The following is a 20,093-nucleotide window of genomic DNA, read 5'->3' as shown; positions in this document are numbered from 1 at the left end:
TTTAGTAATCCTATTACCCTGAAAATTTCATTCATCTAGCTGAAATGGTTGCTAAGATATTTAAGGTTGAATGCTCCACAAAAAAATGGCGACAATGATTTTTCGCGTGCAGGACATTTTTCGGAATTTAATTATGAATAACCCAAGAGGGATACGGAGGAAGTGAGCTCAAACGTAAGGGTTCGGAGAACCCTTTACGGTTTTTCTAGGAGATTCCAAATTTTCACATGGCACATGTCTCAACGCCGAAATTCAAGTTTGAAAATTCGCCCATCTCGACAATGTAAAATCGAAATCGTTTATTCCTCGGAATTGTTTCGACGCACGAAAATTCCAAGATAGCCAAAAAATCAACCAAAAAATCTCGTGTCAGGCGTTTCAAGGAATTTGTCCTGCGATGATTGCAAGTTGGTCAAAAAAATTCTTTACGTAGTGCCATAAGAAAAGCATGGGGCACTTTCAAAAAATCATAAAAAATACTAAATACATATCAATTCATCGCAATGACAACCATGTTAAAAAATCATCCAAAAAATCTAGTTTATGTCAAAAGAATGTCATGTTCCTCACATATTTAGAAATACATTAAAAAAGTGAAAAAGTTTTAGTCCCATAAGGCTCCCATGTTAATTCAAGTCGATATATCTCGAAAACCAATCGACTTTTTCGAGTTTTCAGATTTTTCCTCCCGATGAATTTTTTTTACTTTTACGTCCAATAAGCCAAATATCCACATCTATCACAGTTTGGGCTGCTAATTATGGTCAATCACGCAATTTTAAATGACTTTCCAGCTTTAAATATGTAACGAGTCGATTGGGTGCTTGAATTCTTCAAGCGGGTAATTAGGGAGGTGGGAACATTGTTGTGTCACGTGTTGTCGAGTAATGGGTCCATAAGTGTTTCAAATATTCACTAATTTCCCTGCCGTTTTTTTTAATGGGAAAGGAACCTAATTGTTTACTTTTAAAATTATTTGTTATTTTCATTATGATTTCATTTGACGGATAGTTCATTATTTGAATAGGGTAAGTTTAGCACTGAGACATAATTGGAATAAGGTTTTTAAAATTTCAAGACAGTGATGATTTTGTGGATATTTTTCAACTCTTAAAGTCCAAAAGCGTTGTGATAAGCGAAACTTGAAAATGAAACGCAGATTCCTTAGATAAATATATAAAGATATACCACTCGCAAAACATATGTCCATAATGCAGTGTGTAAAATACTAAATTGTAACGATTCCCCAAATTTCTTTGGTACTAAAAAATAGTTATTCTCAAGATATTCCAATTTGAAAAAAATAGCTTTGGCATATTTGCTATCATTATCGTATCGAATTATCAAGTATACTGACACGTGTATTGAAAATTCGCAATCCTGTTCCAGTCTTCGATCATCAACCCTAAAATTCCTGGTCAACTATGTACGTGGATAGAAAATCCTGTATGTAATAACGATTCGATATATTTTAAGAAAAAGCATATTCAATATATATACATCGTGAGACTACACACAAAGCATATTTCCATTGGGCATTGTGAGGAAGACCAAGATGTACCCATTTACCAAGTGTCATTGGTCCAACGTAAATACTAATCATGTTATGCCAATTCGCGTATTTGCTACAATTATCGAATCGATCTTTCGATAAAACTGCAATCTGCACTGTAATATCCGCAATGCCGTGGATTTTAATTCCAGTTAATAGAAATCTTCTCTACATTTCCTGGTCAACAATGCCCGTGGTCGTAAAATCCTATATGTTATAGCTATTCGATATAAATTGTGAAAAAGCAGATTCGATATATATCGAATGTGAGACTATATGCAAAACATATTTTCATTGGGCATTGTGAGGAATCCCAAGATGTACCCATTCACAAAATTTCATTGGTGCAACGTATATACTAATCAAAATATGCTAATTTCAGCATTTGCTATAACTATCGAATCGATCTTTCGATTATACTGACATCTGTACTGTAAAATCCGCAACGATATTGATTTTATTTCCACGCTATGGTCATCTTCTATATAATTCCTGGTCAACAGTGCCCATGGGTGTAAAATCCTATATGCTATAGCTATTCGATATAATTTGTGAAAAAGCAGATTCGATATGTATCGAATGTGAGACTACATGCAAAACATATTTCCATTGGGCAATGTGAGGAATATCAAGATGTACCCATTCACCAATTTTCATTGGTCCAACGTATATACTAATCCAGTTATGCCAATTTGCGTATTTGCTACAATAATCGATTCGATCTTTCGATTACACTGACATCTGTAATGTAAAATCCGCAATGACATTTTTTTTATATCGGGTCTATGGTCATCTACTATATAATTCCTGGTCACCAATGCCCGTGGTCGTAAAATCCAATATGTTATAGCTATTCGATATAAATTGTGAAAAAGCAGATTCGATATATATCGAATGTGAGACTACATGCAAAACATATTTTCATTGGGCATTGTGAGGAATAAAAAGATGTACCCATTCACCAAATTTCGATATATTTTAATAAAAATTATATTCGATATATATCGAGCGTGAGACTACATGCAAAACAAATTTCCATTGGGCATTGTGAGGAATACAAAGATGTACCCATTCACCAAATTTCATTGGTCCAACGGAAACACAATTGAAGTTATGCCAATTAACGTATTTGCTATAATAATCGAATCGATTTTTCGATCATACTGACATCTGTACTTTAAAATTCGCAATGTTTTTGGTTTAATTTCTGGTCTATGGGTATCTACTATATATTTCCTAGTCTACTATGTCCTTAGATGTAAAATCCTATATGCTATAGCAATTTGATATATTTTAAGAAAAAGTAGATTCGATATATATCGAGCGTTAGACTATATACAAAACATGTTTCCATTGCGCATTGTGAGGAATACCATGATGTACCAATTGCCTAAATTTCATTGGTCCAACGTATACACTTATCATTTTATGCCTATTTGCGTATTTGCTATAAAAATCGAATCGTACATTCGACTATACTGCCACCTGTATTGAAAAATTCGCATCCTATTGATAACCCCTCCATTCGATGGCCATACCTTATCCCTCTCTTCTCTACTATCCCCGCTTTCAAAATTTCGCCTATGTTCTTATATTGGTGACGTATATAGGGCGATGCGTGTATTTCTTACGGGGACCTAATACAAAAAGATATAAATTCATATTGATATATATTCGTAAGGAAACAATACTCATCTAAATAATTAATGTGTACGCATAACTCATTCTTTCCTTTACATATTGCCATAATTTTTATTCCCGTAACTATGTAAATAGGTCTGAATAATGGCTCCATTGAATGCAACCTTGTATCGATCATAACTTGGACTCTAATCATTCGATTCGCTTGATTAAACTTTTGTCGGATAAAATACATTAGCAGTTGTATTGTGCATGACTCTTGCATTCAAAACTTGATTTACAAAAAAGTTATTAGCGTTTAAAGCGTAACCAAGGAGATTGGTATCGATATAACTCGCACATGAATCGATCGATCGGAATGTTCATCATTGCAAAAGTTGACCATTTTATTAATATTATTATTCTGAAAATTTCATTTCTCTAGCTTAAACGGTTGCTAAGATATTCAAGATTGCATGCTCCACAAAAAAATGGCGACAATGATTTTTCGCGTGCAGGACATTTTTCGGAATTTAATTATTAATTAACGAAGGGGGATACGGAGAAAGTGAGCTCAAACGTGAGGGTACGAAGTATCCTCTAACGGTTTTTCCTGAAGAGTCCAAATTTTCATATGGCACATGTCTCAAGGCTGAAATCCGAGTTTGAAAATTCGCCCATCACGACAATGTTAAATCGAAATCGTTTATTCCTCGGAATTGTTTCGACGTACGAAAATTCCAACATAGCCAAAAAATTAACCAAAGAATTCTCTACCTTTTTGGCAAAGGAATTTGTCGTACGATTATTGCAAGTTGGTCAAAAAAATTCCTAAAGTTTTCCCATAAGAAAAGCATTGAGAGCATTCAAACAGTAATAAAAAATACTAAATATCAATTCGTCGCTATGACAACCACATCAAAAAATAGACCAAAAAATCTAGTCCATGTCCATTGAATATCATGTTCCTCGGAAGTTTAAAAGTACAAAATAAATGAGAAAAAGTCGTAGTCCCATAAGGCTCCTATGTTAATTCAAGTCGATATATCTCGAAAACTAATCGACTTTTTCAACTTTTCAGATTTTTCCTCCCGATGAATTTTTTTTCACTTTTACGTCCAATATTCCATATACCCACACCTATCACAGTTTGGGCTACTAATTTGTGTCAATCACCCAATCAATGAATTACTTTCCAGCTTTAAATATGTAACGAGTCGATTGGGCGCTTGAATTCATCAAGCGGGTAAATAGGGGGGGTGGAAACATAGTTGTGTCACATATTTTCGAGTCATGGGCCCATAAGTGGATTAATATTCAAAAATTTCCCCGCCGTTTTTTGAAAGGGTAAGGAACTCAATTTTTCACTGTTAGAAATATTTGTTATTTTCAATATGATTTTATTTGACGGATAATTGATTCTTTGATCCATTAAGTTAACCATTGACACATAATCGGAATAAGGTTTTAAAAATTTCAAGAGAGTGTTGATTATGTGGTTATTTTTCAACTGTTAAAGTCCATAAGCATTGTGATAAGCCACTCTTGAAAATACAACGCAGATTCTTTAGATAAATATATAAAGATATTCCACTTGCAAAACGAATGTCCATAATGCAGTTTGTAAAATACTGAATTGTAACGATTCCTCTAATTTCTTTGGTCTTAAAAAATAGTTATTCTCAAGATATTCCAATTTGCAAAAAAGATTTGGCATATTTGCTATCATAATCGTATCGAATTTTCAAGTATACTGACACGTGCATTGAAAATACGCAATCCGATTGATTTACCTTCCAATATTTGATCATCAACACTAAAATTCCTGGTCGACTATGTACGTGCATGCAAAATCCTATGTTATAACGATTCGATATATTTTAAGAAAAAGCATATTCGATATGCATCAACCGTGAGACTACATGGAAAAAAAATTACTTTTGGGAATTGTGAGGAATACCAAGATGTACCAAGTACCAAATTTAATTGGCCCAACGGATACACTATTCAACTTGTGCCAATGTTATGAATTTGTTATAATAATCGAATCCATTCTTCGATTATACTGGCATTTGTATTGTTGAATCCGCAATGCTATTCATTTAACTTACAGTATATGGCTATCTTCCACATAATTATATTGGTCAACTATGTCCTTGGATGTAAAATCCTATATGTTATAGCAATACGATATATTTTAAGAAAAAGTAGATTCGATTAATAACGAACGTGAGACTATACACAAAATATGTTTCATTTGGGCATTGTGAGGAATACCAAGATGTACCCATTTGCCAAATTTCATTGGTCCAACGTATAAACTAATCAAGTTTTGCAAATTTGCGTATTTGATAGAATAATCGAATCGATCCTGCGATTACACTGCCATCTGTACTGTAAAATCCGCAATGCTATTGGTTCAATTTTCAGTCTGTGTATCTACTATACAATACCTGGCCAACTATGCCCTTGGATGTAAAATCCTATATGTTATAGCGGTTCGATATATTTGAAGAAAAAGCATATTCGATATATATCGCACGTTAGACAACATACAAAGCATATTTCTGTTGGGCAGTGTGAGGATTACCAAGATGTGCACATTCGCCAAATTTCATTGGTCCAACGGGTATACTTTTCAAGTTATACCAATTTGTGTATATGCTATAATAATCGAATCGAGTTTTCGATCATACTGACATCTGTACGGTAAAGTCCGCAATCCCATTGGTTTAATTTTCAGTCTATGTGTATCTACTATTTAATACCTGGTCAACTATGCCTGTGGATGTAAAATCCTACATGTATTAGCAATTCGATATACTTTAAGAAAAAGTAGATTCGATATATATCGAATGTGAGATTACGTACAGAACAAATTTTCATTGGGCATTGTGAGGAATACCAATATGTACCCATTCACCAAATTTCATTGATCCAACGGTAAATCTATTGAAGGTATGCCCATTTACGTGTTTGCTATAATAATCGAATCGATTTTTCGATCATACTGACATCTGTACTGTAAAATCCGCAAGGCTAATGGTTTAAAATCCAGTAAATGGGTATCTACTATTTAATCCCTAGTAAACTATGTCCTTGGATGTAAAATCCTACATGTTATAGCAAATCGATACATTTTAAGAAAAAGTAGATTCGATATATATCGAATGTGAGACTACGTACAAAACAAATTTTCATTGGGCATCGTGAGGAATACCAATATGTACCCAATCACCAAATTTGATTGATCCAACGGTAAATCTATGGAAGTTATGCCCATTTACGTATTTGCTATAATAATCGAATCGATTTTTCGATCATACTGACATCTGTACTGTAAAATCCGCAAGGCTATTGGTTTAAAATCCAGTCAATGGGTATCTACTATTTAATCCCTAGTAAACTATGTCCTTGGATGTAAAATCCTACATGTTATAGCAATTCGATACATTTTAAGAAAAAGTAGATTCGATATATATCGAATGTGAGACTACGTACAAAACAAATTTTCATTGGGCATCGTGAGGAATACCAATATGTACCCATTCATCAAATTTCATTGATCCAACGGTAAATCTATTGAAGTTATGCCCATTTACGTATTTGCTATAATAATCGAATCGATTTTTCGATCATACTGACATCTGTACTGTAAAATCCGCAAGGCTATTGGTTTAAAATCCAGTCAATGGGTATCTACTATTTAATCCCTAGTAAACTATGTCCTTGGATGTAAAATCCTACATGTTATAGCAATTCGATACATTTTAAGAAAAAGTAGATTCGATATATATCGAATGTGAGACTACGTACAAAACAAATTTTCATTGGGCATCGTGAGGAATACCAATATGTACCCATTCATCAAATTTCATTGATCCAACGTTAAATCTATGGAAGTTATGCCCATTTACGTATTTGCCATAATAATAGAATCGATTTTTCGATCATACTGAAATCTGTACTGTAAAATCCGCAAGGCTATTGGTTTAAAATCCAGTCAATGGGTATCTACTATTTAATCCCTAGTAAACTATGTCCTTGGATGTAAAATCCTACATGTTATAGCAATTCGATACATTTTAAGAAAAAGTAGATTCGATATATATCGAATGTGAGACTACGTACAAAACAAATTTTCATTGGGCATCGTGAGGAATACCAATATGTACCCAATCACCAAATTTCATTGATCCAACGGTAAATCTATGGAAGTTATGCCCATTTACGTATTTGCTATAATAATCGAATCGATTTTTCGATCATACTGACATCTGTACTGTAAAATCCGCAATGCTATTGGTTTTAAATCCAGTCTATGGGTATCTACTATTTAATCCCTAGTAAACTATGTCCTTGAATGTTAAATCCTACATGTTATAGCAATTCGATATATTTTAAGAAAAAGTAGATTCGATATATATCGAACGTGAGACTGAATACAAAACATACTACCATAGAGTATCGTGAGGAATACCAAGATGTACCTGTTTACCAAGTTTCATTGGTCCAACGTACACACTTATCAAGTTATGCCAATTTGCGTATTTGCTATACTAATCGAATCGTACTTTAGACACTGCTGACATCTGTACTGTAAAATCCGCAATCCTATTGATATCCCTTCTATGGTCACTCCCTTATCCCTGCCTTCTCTAATATCCCCGCTTTCAAAATTTAGCCTATGTTCTAATATTGGTGACGTAATTGGACGGGATGCGTGTATTTCTTACGGGGGCCTAATACAAAAAGATATAAATTCAAATCGATGTATCTTCAGTAGGAAACATAATTCATCTAAATTATTTATGGGTGCGCATAATTCATTTTTTTCCTTACATATTGTTAAAATTTTTATTTCCGTAACTATGTAAATAAGCCCAAAAAATGGCTCAATCGAATACAACCTTGTATCGATCATAACTTCGAGTCTAATCAATCGATTCGCCTGATTTAACTTTTGTCGGATGAATGACATTTTCAGTCGTATTTTGTATGACATTCATGTTCAAAACTTTATTAATAAAAAAGTTATTAGCGATTAAAGCGTATCCAAGGAGATTCGTATCGATATAACTCGCACATGAATCGATCGAGCGGAATGGTCATCATTGCAAAAGTTGACCATTTTAATAATATTATTACTCTGAAAATTTCATTCCTCTAGCTTAAACGGTTGCTAAGATATTCAAGATTGCATGCTCCACAAAAAAATGGCGACAATGATTTTTCGCTTGCAGGACATTTTTCGGAATTTAATTATGAATAACCCAAGAGGGTTACGGCGAAAGTAAGCTCAAACGTGAGGGTTCGGAGAACCCTCTAACGGTTTTTCTTAAAGATTCCAAATTTTCATATGGCACATGTCTCAACGCCGAAATCCAAGATTGAAAATTCGACCACCTCTACAATGGAAAGTCGAAATCGTTTATTCCTCGGAATTGTTTCGACATATGAAAATTTCGAGATAGCCAAAAAATCAACCAAAAAATCTAGTATCTTGCATTTCAAGGAATTTGTCCTGTGATGATTGCAAGTTGGTCAAAAAAAATCCTAACGTAGTGCCGTAAGAAAAGCATGGGGCACTTTCAAAAAATCATAAAAAATACTAAATATCAATTTATCGCAATGACAACCACACCAAAAAATCAACCAAAAAATCTAGTTTATGTCAAGGGAATCTCATGTTCCTCACATATTTAGAAATACATAATAAAAGTGAAAAAGTTTTAGTCCCATAAGGCTCCCATGTTAATTCAAGTCGATATATCTCGAAAACTAATCGACTTTTTCAACTTTTCAGATTTTTCCTCCCGATGAATTTTTTTTTACTTTTACGTCCAATATTCCATATACCCACACCTATCACAGTTTGGGCTACTAATTTGTATCAATCACACAATCAGTGAATTAGTTTGCAGCTATTATAGGGACGTTAACGAGTCGATTGGGCGCTTGAATTCATCAAGCGGGTAATTAGGGGGGGTGGGAACATAGTGTGTCACATGTTACCGAGTCATGTGCACATAAGTGGTTCAAAAAGCGAAAGAAACACTCAAAATATCGTTTAAATGAGTGAAATAGGCAGGCAATACGCTAATTCACAGTCAACAATACTTAAGACCTACTAAGTAACCACGGTGATCAATGCTTCGGAAAACCGTTTTGATATGAATGATTTACGCAATGTAGAAATATATATAGTGTACCATAGATGAACTTATGAAATGTAGCCGATTTTTCTTATTTTAGCCCTTACCCTAGGATTGTATCATCTCCATTTTTGATTTTTAACGTTTGAATACAGTAGACTTAATGAAATTAAATACATCCTTATAAGAAAATAAACGAACAGAGACTAATGAAATGATTATCCGAATAAATATGTCTCGAATAATGAAGTAATGTTCGGATTTCTCTGAGGATGTATGTCTCTCAATGCTGTCATTTTTTTATATCTAAGGAAGGTTTATTACAACAAAACGCATTGATTACAATAACTATATTAATACGGTTATGAAACTCGAATTGGAGAAAGAACCGAAGAATGTTCAACTGTCCCCGTTGATGTTATATTCGGTAAGTAATAGCAGTTCCATATACTTTACAAAAACGTAGATCGATATATGTCGAATGGGAGCATAAAAAGCGAATATATTTCATTGGTGCAGCATGAACAATACTTTAATAAAAATATTCATAAAATTTCTTCGGTCTAACATTTATATTAATAAAGATACGCAAATTAGCATATTTGCTACCATAATCATAACGAATTGTCAAGTATACTCACATGTGGAAATATAAATTCGCAATCCTATTGATTTATCTTCCCGTTAGGTCATCTACCCTATATTTCATGGTCAAATACGCCCGTGGATGCAAAATCCTGCATGTTATAGCAATTCGATATATTTTAAGAAAACGCTGAATCGATATATATCTAATGGGACACTACATGCAAAATATATTTCCGTTGGGCTTTGTGAAGAATACCAGGATGTACACATTCACCAAATTTCATTGGTCCAAAGGATATACGAATCAAGTTATGCCAATTTGCGTATTTTCTATAATAATCGATTCGATCATTCGTTTATACTGCATCTGTAATGTAAAATTCGCAATGCTTTTGATTTTAATTCCAGTCCATGGCTATTACCATAAAATTCCTTGTCAACTTTGCCCATTGATGTAAATTCGGATGTGTTAAAAGAATTCCATATACTTAAAAAAAAAAGCAGATTCGATATATATCGAATGAGAGACTACATACAAAAATGTTCCCATTGGGCATTGTGAAGAATACCAATGTGTACCCAATCTCCAAATTTCATTGGTCCAACGTATATACTATTCAAGTGATTATGCCAATTTGCATATTTGCTACAATAATCGATTCAAACTTTCGATTGAACTGCCATCTGCACTGTAAAATCTGCAATGCTGTATATTATAATTCCAGTTAATAGTCATCCACTCTATAATTCCTGGTCAACAATGCCTGTGGATGTAAAATCCTAAATGTTAAGACAAATCAATATAATTTGGAAAATGAAGATTCGATATATATCGCATGTGAGACCATATACAAAACATATTTCTATTGGGCATTGTAGAGAATATCATGATATACCCATTCCCAAAATTTCTTTGGTCCAACTTAGATAGCAATCAAGTTATGCCTATTTGCGTATTTGCTATAATTATCGTATCGATCTTTCGATTATAACGACATCTGTACTTTAAAATTCGCAAAATTTTTGGTGTAACTTTTAGTCTACAGGAATTTTCTAAATGATTCCTGGTCAACTATGTCCTTGCATGTAAAATCCTATATGTTATAGCAATTCGATATCTTTTAAGAAAAAGTAGATTCGATATATATCGAACGTGAGACTGAATACAAAACATATTTCCATTGGGCATTGTGAAGAATACCAGGATTTACCCATTCACGAAATTTCATTGGTCCAGCGGATATAGTATTGAAGTTATGCCATATTACGTATTTGCTATAATAATCGAATCGATTTTTCGATCATACTGACATCTGTACTGTAAAATCCGAAATGCTATTGGTTTAACTTAAAGTCTATGGGTATCTACTATATAATACCTGGTCAACTATGCCCTTTGATGTAAAATCCTATTTGTTATAGCAGTTCGATATATTTGAAGAAAAAGCATATTCGATATATATCGCACGTTAGACTACATGCAAAACATATTTCTATTGGACATTGTGAGGAATACCAAGATGTGCAATTTCGCCAAATTTCATTGGACCAACGGGTATATTTTTCAAGTTATACCAATTTGTGTATTTGCTCTAATAATCGAATCGATTTTTCGATCATACTGAAATCTGTACTGTAAATTCCGAAATGCTATTGGTTTAACATAAAGTCTATGGGTATCTGCTATATAATACCTGGTCAACTATGCCCTTAGATGTAAAATCCTATTTGTTATAGCAGTTCGATATATTTGAAGAAAAAGCATATTCGATATATATCGCACGTTAGACTACATACAAAACATATTTCTATTGGACATTGTGAGGAATACCAAGATGTGCAATTTCGCCAAATTTCATTGGTCCAACGGGTATACTTTTCAAGTTATACCAATTTGTGTATTTGCTATAATAATCGAATCGATTTTTCGATCATACTGACATCTGTATTGTAAAGTCCGAAATGCTATTGGTTTAACTTAAAGTCTATGGGTATCTACTATATAATACCTGGTCAACTATGCCCTTAGATGTAAAATCCTATTTGTTATAGCAGTTCGATATATTTGAAGAAAAAGCATATTCGATATACATCGCACGTTAGACTACATACAAAACATATTTCTATTGGACATTGTGAGGAATACCAAGATGTGCACCTTCGCCAAATTTCATTGGTCCAGCGGGTATTCCTTTCAAGTTATACCAATTTGTGTATTTGCTATAATAACTGAATCGATTTTTCGATCACACTGACATCTGTACCGTAAAATCCGCAATGCTATTGGTTTAGAATCCAGTCTATGGGTTTCTACTATTTAATCCCTGGTTAACTATGTCCTTGGATGTAAAATCTTACATGTTATAGCAATACGATATATTTTAAGAAAAAGTAGATTCGATATATATCGCACGTGAGACTTTATACAAAACATATTACCATTGAGCATTGTTAGGAATACCAAGATGTACCCGTTCACCAAGTTTCATTGGTCTAACGTATACACTTATCAAGTTATGCCAATTTGCGTATTTGCTATACTAATCGAATCGTACTTTAGACAATAGTGACATCTGTACTGTAAAATCCGCAATCCTATTGATATCCCTTCCATTCGATGGTCACTCCGTTATCCCTGCCTTCTCTACTATCCCCGCTTTCAAAATTTAGCCTATGTTCTTATATTGGTGACGTAGATAGACGGGATGCGTGTATTTCTTACGGGGGCGTAATACAAAAAGGTTTAAATTCATATCGATGTATCTTCATTAGGAAACATAATTCATCTAAATAATTTATGTGTGCGCATAACTCATTCCTTCCCTTACGTATTGTTAAATTTTTTACCCCCGTAACTATGTAAAAAGGACTAAAAAATGGCTCCATCGAATGCAACCTTATATCGATCATCACTTCGACTCTAATCATTCGATCCGTTTGATTTAACTTTTGTGGGATGAATGACATTATCAGTTGTATTGTGTATGACTTTCATGTTCAAAACTTGATTAACAAAAAAGTTATTAGCGATTTAAGCGTAACCAAGGAGATTGGTATCGATATAACTCGCAAATGAATCGATCGAGCGGAATTATCACCATTGCAAACGTTGACTATTTTAATGATGCTATTACCCTGAAAATTTCATTCCTCTGACTGAAATGGTTGCTAAGATATTCAAAATTGTATGCTCCACAAAAAAATGGCGACAATGATTTTTCGCGTGCAGGACATTTTTCGGAATTTAATTATGAATAACCCAAGAGGGATACGGAGAAAGTAAGCTGAAACGTAGGGTTCGAAGAACCCTTAACGGTTTTTCTAGAAGATTCCAAATTTTCACATGGCAAATGTCTCAACGCCGAAATCCAAGATTGAAAATTCGACCACCTCTACAATGGGAAATGGAAATCGTTTATTTCTCGGAATTCTTTCGACATATGAAAATTCCGAGATAGCCAAAAAATCAACCAAAAAATCTTGTATCTTGCGTTTCAAGGAATTTGTCCTGCGATGATTGCAAGTTGGCCAAAAAAAATCCTAACGTAGTGCTATAAGAAAAGCATGGGGCACTTTCAAAAAATCATAAAAAATACTAAATATCAATTCATCGCATTGACAACCACACCAAAAAATCAATCAAAAAATCTAGTTTATGTCAAGGGAATGTCATATTCCTCACATATTTAGAAATACATAATAAAAGTGAAAAAGTTTTAGTCCCATAAGGCTCCCATGTTAATTCAAGTCGATATATTCGAAAACTAATCGACTTTTTCAAGTTTTCAGAAATTTTCTCCCGATGAATTTTTTTTTACTTTTACTTCCAATAAGCCAAATACCCACAGATATCACAGTTTAGGCTGCTAATTTGTATCAATCACCCAATCAGTGAATCAATTTCTAGCTTTTATAGGGACGTTAACAACTAATAACTTCAGGCTTTACTTTGTGAAACCTCTCCATATTGGAAATAAAGAAATAAAAACTTTGTAAGGTTCACTGTTATTTAATTATGGGCATGACCTGGGTTTCGTAACTTGGTTACATCTCACAGTCACCAGACGATGTAACCAAGTTACGAAACCCGGGTTGTGCCCATAATTACCTAAATAACAGTGAATGTGAATGATGAATTGTTTTCATGCATTTTTTTGATGACATTCTCATGTATTATTAAATATGGCATGAATGAATAAAGACATTATTATTATTATTAATGCTAGAGTGTAACCCATGCTCTTTTTAATAGACAGCTAACGGAGTCTGAATGAGCCCTTAATTACCTTCTTAAGGTGGCACAATTTTGAGAATCCAATTCAAATGCTTTCTGGTACAGCTCCTTGGCTTCACTCAGCATCTTTGTGGAGAGTTCTTCGCTGACTTGAACTGTGCTGTCGTATCGTAAGGAAGAGATGGCCTCCCGGTAAGCATCTGCCAGGGCTGCCAAACTCACAGCGAGCGGATTCACCTTTGTGGATCTCTCGAGCATCTTCAGCTCTTCTTTCGATGGAATCTTCAAAGAAAAGAAACACCAACCATCGAGACCTGTAATTGTAGGTCCTGGATGCAGTGCATGAGGAGAACTTGAACTTAGCGCAATACTTATGACGTACCGTTGTGCATATCCACCTAAATGCCGTATCTTACCCGTGGAACTTCGCAATAAACTTCATTTCACAACCGCCGCGACTGGAACTGAAGTTTGTAATTTCATAATAGCCAAAATTCCGTAGTAAAGTTTCTTTGACTATATTGGATTGGCCTTTTCGTAGGGACAAACAATTTACTTCGTAAAAGCGAGAACTTTGTAATAACGTTGTTCGTATTAATGAGAGTCTACTTGCTAGAGTTGCTATTTGCTACTGACCATAAATTTCTATAAATTCAATTTGTATACAAAAATTTTCAATTCATTATTTGGTTACGTTTTTAAAAATGAATGGAAATTTCTTAAGCACTAAGATCGTTGATATTTACATGTAAAGAATGGGAAGTAACGGTCATATGATTTTGAAGAATTCTAGCGTAAATAACCACTGAAAACATTAAAAAAAGGCCATTAAAGGTAAGAAAGAATGGTGGAAACAAAAGAAAACAATTTTTTGCGACTCATTAAAAAGGTTCCAACTTACGAAATTCGATATTACGAAGTGCCAATTTTCCGGTCGTGCTGACTTTGTGTAATCGAGAGTGTACCATGAATTGCTTATGGGTATATTAATTATTTTCATTAATTTTAACATGTTTACGATATTACAAATCAGTTCTTTTTAAATTACCAGGCTCTGGCTTGAGAGCCAAGCCAAGGCAATGGAGTCCTGGCTTAAGAATAATCTTCCCTCAAATAAACAACAGAGACACAAGAAACGGTATTGGGTGTGATGATGACATGAGTCAAGACATTTGGCGATGAAGATTGCTTTATATCTCATTGGAAATATCTTTGGGGTATTTCTCATAGCAGTTATTTATTTGATTCCCCAGCAGGTGCAGCAGGCACTATCATTTCCTGTCATTATTTTCCACAATTTGGCCTGCCCTTGCAATTTAAACCACTCACTCAAACATCAGAGGAGGCATTTTATTGAGTTGCTTTCGGTCCACAACAGTTTTCTCTATCATGAAGTTTTGATGCACTTAATCACATTCTCATGATCTGTCTCTTAAACAGCTCTTGAAAACTACATAAGCGCATTTTATCTAAGAGAAAACAATAAAGAGAGGTAAAGTACAACATATATTATCTCTTTCTATAATCTGTTCTTGCTTAAGCATTCCTCGCACTGGATCCAGGATAGGGACAAGTGGTTGCTGGGTGGGGGAGGGCTATCAGTAGGGGTTAAAGGCAGTGGGTGGTGAGGTAACATGGATCCTTCCATTGACGATGATTGGCTGACTCCCGTCTGCCGATTTCTGGGGAATTCTTCTCCGCATTGGCCAAGTGGACTGAAGGGGGAGGGGTAGGGGGGGTAACCTCCCAGCAGTAGTAGGGGTCCGAACAAAATCACCATCCTATCTAGAATAAATTGGATACTCCTCTCTGGATCCACCACTGATTACACCTATCCTAATGCAGTGAAATGAGTGCATACGTAATGCACATTCTATGTACCTAAAATACATTAAACATACCTTTAAGATGTGGGACAAAAACTTGTAACCATGCCTACTTATGCATAAATAATTGATCTTGAGTCTGATTGCAGCCAGGTTAGGTGTATTTCATTGCATAGATTGCATTATTAAGTAAAATGTTAATATTGTAAGAGGGTCAAATGCTGTTAAATCAAGATGTATGAAGTTATATTCAAAATAGTCCCTATTTTCTTACTTAAAATTGAAGGAAAATGTATTTTTTAAATCTTATTTATATATATATATACATATACAGTAGACTCTCGTTAATACGAACAACGTTGTTACGAAGTTCTCGTTATTACGAATCAAACCGTTGGTCCCGTCGAAAAGGCCTATCCAAGCTATAGTAAAAGAAGCGTTATTACGAAATTTTCGTTTTTACGAAATTACGAACCTATGTCCCGGTCCCGGCGGTTACAATATGAGCTTTATTACGAAGTTGCACGCACAAGTCACGGTATTTAGGTGGATATTCACTACACTTAAGTTTCAATAATTGCGCCACGTTTAAGTTATTCTCGTTTACTGTGCCTAAGAGCGTCAATTATGGTTCTTTATTCAGTTTACACGCAACATCATATAACTAGCTTCATTCCTGTGTAGTCAGGGTGCCCTACTCATAACCGTTCGTAAATAGGATGTACAGTCAGACATCTTCCTAGGCACATTCGATTTACGAATTTTCAGAGATACGAGCATTCAAAATTTTCAAATTTCACATTTGGCGCCTTTCGATTTGGCCGATACTACGCGGTGTGGCGCTGGGAAACTCTCACTGTGATCATGATCTGAATAAGGTATCAATGAAAATGGTGTGAATTTAGGAACTGTTCAACGTTTCGCCCGTTCTTCGTCACCGCGGGGAGCTATTTTTTCGGCTCCGAATGCATCGCAGGCCCCGCTAGATCAGTTCGCCACAAGCGTGAGTAAGCGCATACGTGTAATGCAGTGTTGCATCCCGCAGGATAACCTTACTCTGCGATAAATTACATACAGTCCGGCTGGCGAGGGTTGTCCGATTACGGCACAATAGGATGGGCGGATAATCCTGCGCCAGCACGGTTTAAAGCCAACCGCTGTCCCCCAAACGCACCTCACACCCTCTCCTAGTCATACAACGTTGTCAAATACATAAACGAACACGAAATAAGCCTGATCCACCAAAATAAGCCCATTCTTCGAATCACAGAACAAGTGATTATTCCTCTAGGTCCTTCACGCTCGTCGTCCCTTCCGGATCTTTTCTTCACGGAACACTTTGTAAGCGTTTCCCTTTCTTACCTGGCAGCCTTGCCCCCTCCCCGGACCTAGACCATTTTGTCTGTAATTGGACAACTCTCGGTGGCCGGACTGTAATTTTATCAACCTAGGAACAAGGTCTTGGGACGCATCGAGTTTGAATATCGGAGTTCATGTATTCGGGAAGATATCAACCCTCGATTGCGTCATGGCGCAGTATTCTGTTGAAAAACTGAAACGCATTTTCCTGTCTATATAGATTTCCGCGTAATTTAATCGCGTTAATAATACACTATTCCTTTTGACAATTCCTAAAAGAAACGTTCTTACGAACTTCGTTATTACGAACCTCCGATTTTTCGGTCCCGTGAACTTCGTAATAACGAGAGTCTACTGTATATCTTTCACTTATTCACATCTATAATTTAAGTTTTATGTATAGAATTTATCTGGTTGATCTCAATAAATAAATATTCGAACCATCCATGATCAGTTTCTCCTGGACTGAGGTGTTTTGAAAATTGGAAGAGTGTAGAGTAGAGGTGGGTTTAACTGTTCATTTTGATGAACTGTTTGTTCACTTTGAAACTGTTCAGTAAAGAGAACAGTTCATCAAAGTGAACAGTTTAACCCACCTCTACTCTACACTCTTCCAATTTTCAAAACACGAACAGTCACGGTCATTCAAGTAGAAAATACTGTTTTTGGACGTTTAGAGTAAACGAAAGCTTATAGTGGTTTCATATGGTTTGTGCAGCTTGTCATAGTAATTTCAAGCAATTACTGTCCCGGGTCTTTAATTGGTTATCCGTGTGCAGGACAAATATCCGCTGTCCATGAGTAGAATAAGCCAGAATTAATATTTATCAACCCAGCGTCCAATGTTATACACATATTTAGCATCAGAAAAGTTTTTTAAATGCTGCTCTTATGAGAAATTTAGACTTTCATTACAGATAACTGTTCTTCATAAATATTTTTAGTATAAATGTCATATGTGAATCTCTCTCTTAGACTCCTTGGTAAGAGATTGATTTTTTTCTCCTCGTTACAGCCTATGTCAGGTATCTATCCACTCTAACGATGCAATTAACTGTCAATAATAGCGTGCGTAAGACAGTAAGAATTAATCAGTTTCGTTGCTAAATTAGTACTTCTGGTAAAATGTTAAAAAGTAGTCAAATGTGTTACACCCATGGAATTCTGTTACATATTTAAATATTAAACATGGAAAGAAGAGAAAGAGTTAACGCTTTAAGGTGTATTTATGTGCAATTGAGCTAACTGGTCACAATAAAATACATAGACAAAATGTTGCGACGTGAATAACCTAATGTCATCAAATAAAATCGCTGTAGGTAACATATTGTTTTCATTCCTTCAAAAATGATGGATATATGCCTCCGTAGACTTTCTCCGGAAGAGTTCCAAGTGCTTCCATTCTATGTCTAATTTCACTACAAACAAGTAATTCGAGGAAAGTTGAAGCCAAATTTTTGTTTCCCATAATCATCAGTTCAGACCTCTAAATGCAACGCACGGTAAAATATAGATTAACTCAGTTAAAATTTTATGCCATTACGAATAATTTAATAGCAAAATATGTACATAGTTGATATAACATAGTTAAACAATTGATATTTAACTTCTTATGGTGGTGCTTGAAGGAGTACTATCTTTGGACTGATATCCCGTCTTGTCACAAAAAATGTTCTATCACCAATGAAATGGTATACAAAGTGGTCAGAAATTCACTGATACGCTACCATGGACATTATAGATCAAATTTTTCCGAACAACATAGAACCTAAAAATTTTTTGCTCAGTTGCACCATTTCACAGGTATTAGTGATTGAAGTTAGCCAATCAGATCACAGCACAGGAGAATACAAATGTCCTTAGAGAGGCGGTGTTGTCAAACCGAAAGTGGTTTCAAAGCAACAGCTAAAAGATTGAACTATACTCTCGAACCAAATTGAACATCGAGCGCCTTCGAACCAAAAATCTTTGGACTGAGTGAGAGTCTTGCCCCTTGCGCTACTGAAACACCAATGTTCTCATTGTTTCAAGGGTTCCCAATAATTCTGCACTCCTTTTTTCATCATTCATTCCGAGTGATTACAATGAGACTCAAATCACTGTGTGCGCACTGACCTCAACTCGGTGATCCATTCTTCGCAGTTGGCCCATGAGCTTCCCGACTGTGTAATACCACCCACCGCGTCGTTTGCCTTCTTCATCCGGGTCCAGTTTAATGGCTGTATGCATCATTTTCAAAGCCATTTCCCGACATTCCCGACTAAAAACTTGCAAAACTGCTGCATTGAGAGCAATTAAAGCTCCTTTAGAAGGATTGTTCAGGTCCTGAAAGAAAAAATAAATACTGAGCTGTTTCAATCCAGGTACGCCATCAATTGAGATACCCAATACAATTACAAGGGCTTACAAACACTCTGTATAACTTCATAACATAGTTCAAGGACACACATAACACTTTTGCACATTCCATTTCCATTCAACAATCAATTGACCGATCTCTCTTGGATCAGCATCAAACTTTGAAGATGAGTGCTTGTTACCGATTTCTCCATCGGAATCTCTTACGCACACTTATAATCTCCCCTCCACTCTATCGCCGTGTCTCCGCATCGTGAAGTAAATACAAAAGCTTTTCTTGCACTATGCAACAGATGATACTTCGATGTTTTTCTGAATTTTCGATGTTTTCAAATAAACGGCCTCAGTGTAATAATATCTAGTTCAACCCAAGTTTTTTTTGGCGTTTTCCCATTCTAAAA

At 35.1% G+C, this 20,093-nt stretch overlaps 1 protein-coding gene across 2 annotated transcripts in view; it reads right to left on the bottom strand.

Annotated features, from left to right (window-relative positions):
* The window catches only part of LOC124161591, a 68,994-nt gene that overhangs the window by 24,384 nt on the left and 24,517 nt on the right, over positions 1-20,093 (bottom strand). For both annotated transcript variants that reach the window (XM_046537973.1, XM_046537972.1), the window contains exons 3-4: positions 19,450-19,659; positions 14,202-14,431 (exon numbers count right to left, since the gene is read on the bottom strand). In XM_046537973.1, the coding sequence (XP_046393929.1) occupies positions 14,202-14,431; positions 19,450-19,659 (440 nt within the window). The remainder of the gene's footprint in view (positions 1-14,201; positions 14,432-19,449; positions 19,660-20,093) is intronic.

This window comes from Ischnura elegans, chromosome 6 (assembly GCF_921293095.1).
Source record: "Ischnura elegans chromosome 6, ioIscEleg1.1, whole genome shotgun sequence".
NCBI lineage: Eukaryota > Metazoa > Arthropoda > Insecta > Odonata > Coenagrionidae > Ischnura > Ischnura elegans.
The sequence above is the reverse complement of the archived record's forward strand: the minus strand, read 5'-3'. Positions and strand labels throughout refer to the sequence as shown.